General features: G+C 30.4%; 1 protein-coding gene across 1 annotated transcript; it reads right to left on the bottom strand.

The window, feature by feature from the left end:
• Window positions 1-4020: 4020 nt before the first annotated feature.
• Window positions 4021-4852, bottom strand: LOC142519502 (uncharacterized). Its single transcript, XM_075622537.1, has one exon. The coding sequence runs from the start codon at window positions 4815-4817 to the stop codon at window positions 4128-4130; it is 690 nt and encodes a 229-aa protein (XP_075478652.1). The 5' UTR covers window positions 4818-4852; the 3' UTR covers window positions 4021-4127.
• Window positions 4853-5218: the final 366 nt, after the last annotated feature.

The following is a 5218-nucleotide window of genomic DNA, read 5'->3' as shown; positions in this document are numbered from 1 at the left end:
ATTTTTGAGTTCCAGATGCTTTATTTGACCATTTGAATACTCCAAATATGTAATAAAACACTGGATCTTCGAGAGATCACCATAAATTCATTAATTGTTGGTCTTTTCATTGAAAATGCGTTAAGATCATGTTATCTAATTTTTGGAAAAACACATTTTTCACTCATCATGAAATTAGAAAAAATACTTGTTTTGATCGATAAAGTACATATTTTGGGGTTCCAAATCTTTGATTTGGCTATTTGAATACTTCAAATGTTTAAGAAAATACATGAGTTTCAAATAATATTAAGTAACTTTTGATTGTGTCATTTGTGAAGTTAAAATGTGAAACCTAAATTGATATAAAAAGTATATAATTAGAGTCTAAAAATACATGATTTTACTATCTAAATACTCATATCCAATTATTTGGGGATGTCAAAATATATTTTGAAGTTAATATTGAGTGGCACTGATGATGGAATTCGTGAAGTAAAAATGTGATCCTAAATTAATACAAATAAGACATAATTCGAGTTTACAAATACTTGATTTTACCTTTTAAATACACAAATTCGATTATTTGAGGATGTTAAAATATATAGTTTGAATTTAATAATGAGTAGTATTTGATGATTAGATTCGTGGATTAAATATTCGATAAAAAAATTGCTATAAATAATACCTAATTTGATTCCACATATACTTGATTTTACCTTTTTAAGAATCAATTTTGATTATTTTGGGATATAAAAAATATATTTTCAAATAATATTGAGTGACTTTTGATGTGTTATTTGTGAAGTTAAAATGTGATAAATAAATTGATATAAAAAGTATATAATTCAAGTCTATAAATACTTGATTTTACTTCATAAATACTGAAGTTCAATTAATTTTTTATTTCAAAATATATAGTTTGAAGGTAATATTGAGTGGCATTTGATTATGACATTTGTGAAGTAAAAAAGTGATACCTAAATTAATATAAATAATATATAATTGTAGTTCATAAATACCTGATTTTACCCTTTAAAAACTCATATTTGATTATTTGATGGTGTCAAAAATATAGTTTCAAATTAATATTTTTCTATGGTGTCATTCATGAGATAAAAAATGTAATACATAAATTGGTACATGGAAAACCTAATTTGAGTTACAAATAGTTGATTTTACTCTATGAATACTCATATCCGATTATTTGAGGATGTCAAATTAAACATTTTAAATGTCACATTTTTAGGTATCACATTTATAATTCACGGATGTCATTATCAAATAAGTAATATGTCATATTTTAAGGTGTCACATTTTACTTCACGAATGTAAAAAGAATATAGTTTGAAGTTAATAGCTTTTGTTGGTAACTATTACCAAATACCACTTAATAATATCCATGGAATCGAATTGGATACTATTATTATTAAATTAAGTATCACATTTTTGTTTCACGATCTTATTATCAAATGTCACTCAAATAATCGGATATGAGTATTTAGGAGGTAAATGAACTATTTATAACTTGAATTATGTTTTTCTTGTATCGATTTATGTATCATATTTTTTTACCTCGTGAATGATACCATATAAAAACATTAATTTCAAACTATATTTTTTGATATCATCAAATAATCAAATTCGAGTATTTAAAGGGTAAAATCAAGTATTTATGGACTCGAATTATGTATGATTTATATTAATTTAAGTATCACATTTTTACTTCACGAATGTCATCATCAAATGACATTCAATATTATCTTCAAACTATATATTTTGAAATAGCAAGTTAATTGAATTTTAGTATTTATGGAGTAAAATCAAGTATTTATAGATTCGAATTAGATACTTTTTATATCAATTTAGGTGTCACATTTTAACTTCACAAATAACACATCAAAAGTCACTCAATATTACTTGAAAATATATTTTGTATATCCCAAAATAATCAAAATCGAGTCTTAAAAGGATAAAATCAAGTACATGTAGAATCGAATTACGTACTATTTGTACCAATTTATTTATCAAATTTTTAATTCACTAATCTCATCATCAAATACAACTCAATATTAAATTCAAAATATATATTTTGAAATCCTCGAATAATCGAATTTGAGTATTTAAATGGTAAAATCAAGTATTCGTGAACTCGAATTATTCTTATTTATATTAATTTAGATATCACATTTTCACTTCATGAATTTCATCATTAGTAACACTCAATATTAACTTCAAACTATATTTTGACATCCCTAAATAATTGGATATGAGTATTTATGGAGTAAAATCATGTATTTGTAGACTCTAATTAGATACTTTTTCTACCAATTTAGGTATCACATTTTAATTACACAAATGACACCATCAAAAGTCATTTTATATTACTTGAAACTCAAGTATTTTTTAGACAATTGAAGTATTCAAATAGCCAAATCAAATATTTGAAACCCCAAAACAGGTACTTTATCGGTCAAAAGAAGTATTTTTTATAATTCTATGATGAGTGAGAAACTGTGTTTTTTAAAAAATTAGATGACATGATCTTAACGCATTTTCAATGATACGATCTTAACGCATTTAAAAAAATTAGATGACAGCCTCATCTTCCGCTTCAACTTCTCTCGATCACCATGGACATGATACCGGGGAGTATAGGCATGAATCAGGGATGTTATTTGATGTTATGGAAACTTTCTTGGAGTAATTACGATGGAGAAGAGTATGGGTTATGGCGTAGTTTTATGCTTGCTTTATTTGTATTAGTAATTTTTATAGCAGCTTTGTTCTTAATTATTCTCTCCAATATTTTGGCAATATTTAATTTGCGGTATGGACTTTACATTGCTGATGAAAATTAGTCTCGAGGAAAACGGGGATGACATTACAATGAGAATAAAAGGAAAATATTTAAAGTTTCTTATCTCGTCAATTATCATTTATCTTTGAGAATGAGATATCAGATTTGGGGCAGACGATTGGGAAAATCATGATACACATATTTCATTGTTTTTCGGGCGTTAGTGATGCACTTTATTGTAATGGAATTCATTTTCATTAAAAAAACAAACAAACAAACAACATAACCCACTGAAAATCATAGCAGAGTCAATCGTCTCCTCTAATCTGAAAAAATCTGAATTTTTTTGGGAAATTTTTCTGAAATTCTAGTTAACGTCATCTACATTGCCGAATTTCTCGTGTCCGTCCTTCTAGTCTCACAAATATCTTTTTGCTCGAATAATTTGTTTAAATTAATATTTTATTTTAAAAAAATATATATTAGAATTCTAAATCATCGAAATTATTAGGAAGATGATAAAATTCTTTAACCTTTCACGTGAGTCCGATAATTCTTGATTACATTTTAGTGGGGCTGCCATCAAGATTTGCCATTCCTCAAAATAGGGCATCGATCGGGATTTACTTTTGGATTTTTTTTGAGGGCCTGTTCTTCTTTGACTTGAATTTAATGAAAATTTTGTCTCTTTATTTCCTAAATCCTGTGGGGATAGTGTCAATGTTGTACATTTGCCGGATTCTACGCCTCTTTCAAAATTTTATTTTACTAGCTAGCAATAGACGTACACTTGTGATATTTGGGAAAATAAATGTATATTTGGCTGAACGTTCCGAGAAAGTGAAAATTGTTGGATTTACGTATTGTGCTTGGTCCATTTGAATGAGAAATTGGACAAGCTTGTGGATGGTAAGTAGGAAGCGTCTCACAGTAGGAAAAAGAACATGGCATTGGTGATCTCATATTGATTTATACTTTGTGGAAGTGTAAGAAAGATTGGTCAAGAGGCTCTCTCTCGCGCACGCCGGCGCAGGGGGTGCAAAACATGGGCTCGATCAAGGCTTGATTTGTGTGCAAGCGTACGAGCGCGACACAAATGGTTGGATGAAATTATTTTAAAATTATCAGTATTTTTGGGAAATGACAAAAAAACTTTAGTTACTTGAAAACAGTTATATATAGTGTTGGGAGACATATGTGATATGGGGGAAAATTTACTTGGAGGAAATTAAAAGGTAAAAATAGATTATGATGTCTGTCTTTATTTTGAAAGGTGAGAAATCGGAACTGGAAAATCAAAACAACGATTGCATGTCGCTTAATGCTAGGAAAGTAACACTTGATTTAGCTACACCTCCAAATTTCTTGGCAAAATTTCTTCGATTTGAGATGTCTTGATTGCATGGCATTCTTTACATGCAGAAACAAGCGACTTCAAGACCCTTTTGCCAAACCACGGCTTCACCCCGCCATGATCCTCATCGACCCTTTTCGATTTCCTGGATCCCTTTCGTTCGAGAACATGATCAGCTTTTCTTGACCTTGATCCCTGGTGCTTCAACACCGGTGCCCCCGCAATGAATTGCCATTTCTGGGAAGATCCGTATTGACGCTCATGAGTATTCAAAACAGGTGGCCTAACATGATAATACCTTTCTTTTTTCGCCATATTCGATACTTTTCTCCACCCTGGATTAGAGTAGTGATCAGTACTGGTGCTGGTTCTTGCGCTGCTGCAATTGCTGCTCCTGCTGTTCGTGCTGTTGCTGCGTGACGACATCAAGGAATCCTTATAACTCCCGGTGCTGCTTGTCCGGCTCGTGGATCTTGAATACGAATAGTTGTGATTATTTGAAGTTTGAATCGGAAAAACATGAGGCAGAAGTCTCCCATTAAAGAACAGATGATCGGCTGGAGAATTTAGGGAACCGGGCGTCGCAACACAGCCAAATTCGAACTGATCAGAAATGTTTTGCTTGCCCGGAAACGAGAACTTGTCATCTGGTGAAATGGCATAATTTCTCCGGCTATTCTCCATGAAACTAATATTCTTTGCAGAGGGGATGTTTTTGATGATTTTGGTGTGTGTATGACAAATCAAGGGTACCGGTTGTGATTTATATGAACCTTTATGATAAAGTTTTATATATATATATATATATATATATAGTTTTGATATGCTGCACACTATCACATCCAATGAGTGAGTGACACCTCATCGGTGCTCACATAAGTGTGCACGGTAGGTGTGCATCATATCAAAACTATATATATATATACCATTGATATGCTGTATACATACCCGTTGAAAACTATATATATATACACCATTGATATGCATGTTAGTAATTAGCTGTTAATTGTAATAAAAACAATCTCGCCAATTTCGATGTAAAAAAAGTGTCAAATTAATAGGAAACATCGAAGATAACTTGGATT

The sequence above is a fragment of the Primulina tabacum genome, chromosome 11 (assembly GCF_025594145.1).
Source record: "Primulina tabacum isolate GXHZ01 chromosome 11, ASM2559414v2, whole genome shotgun sequence".
NCBI lineage: Eukaryota > Viridiplantae > Streptophyta > Magnoliopsida > Lamiales > Gesneriaceae > Primulina > Primulina tabacum.
The sequence above is the reverse complement of the archived record's forward strand: the minus strand, read 5'-3'. Positions and strand labels throughout refer to the sequence as shown.

Coding starts and splice junctions, on each gene's coding strand:
- LOC142519502 (XM_075622537.1), bottom strand. CDS start 4,817: ATGGAGAATAGCCGGAGAAATTATGCCATTTCACCAGATGACAAGTTC.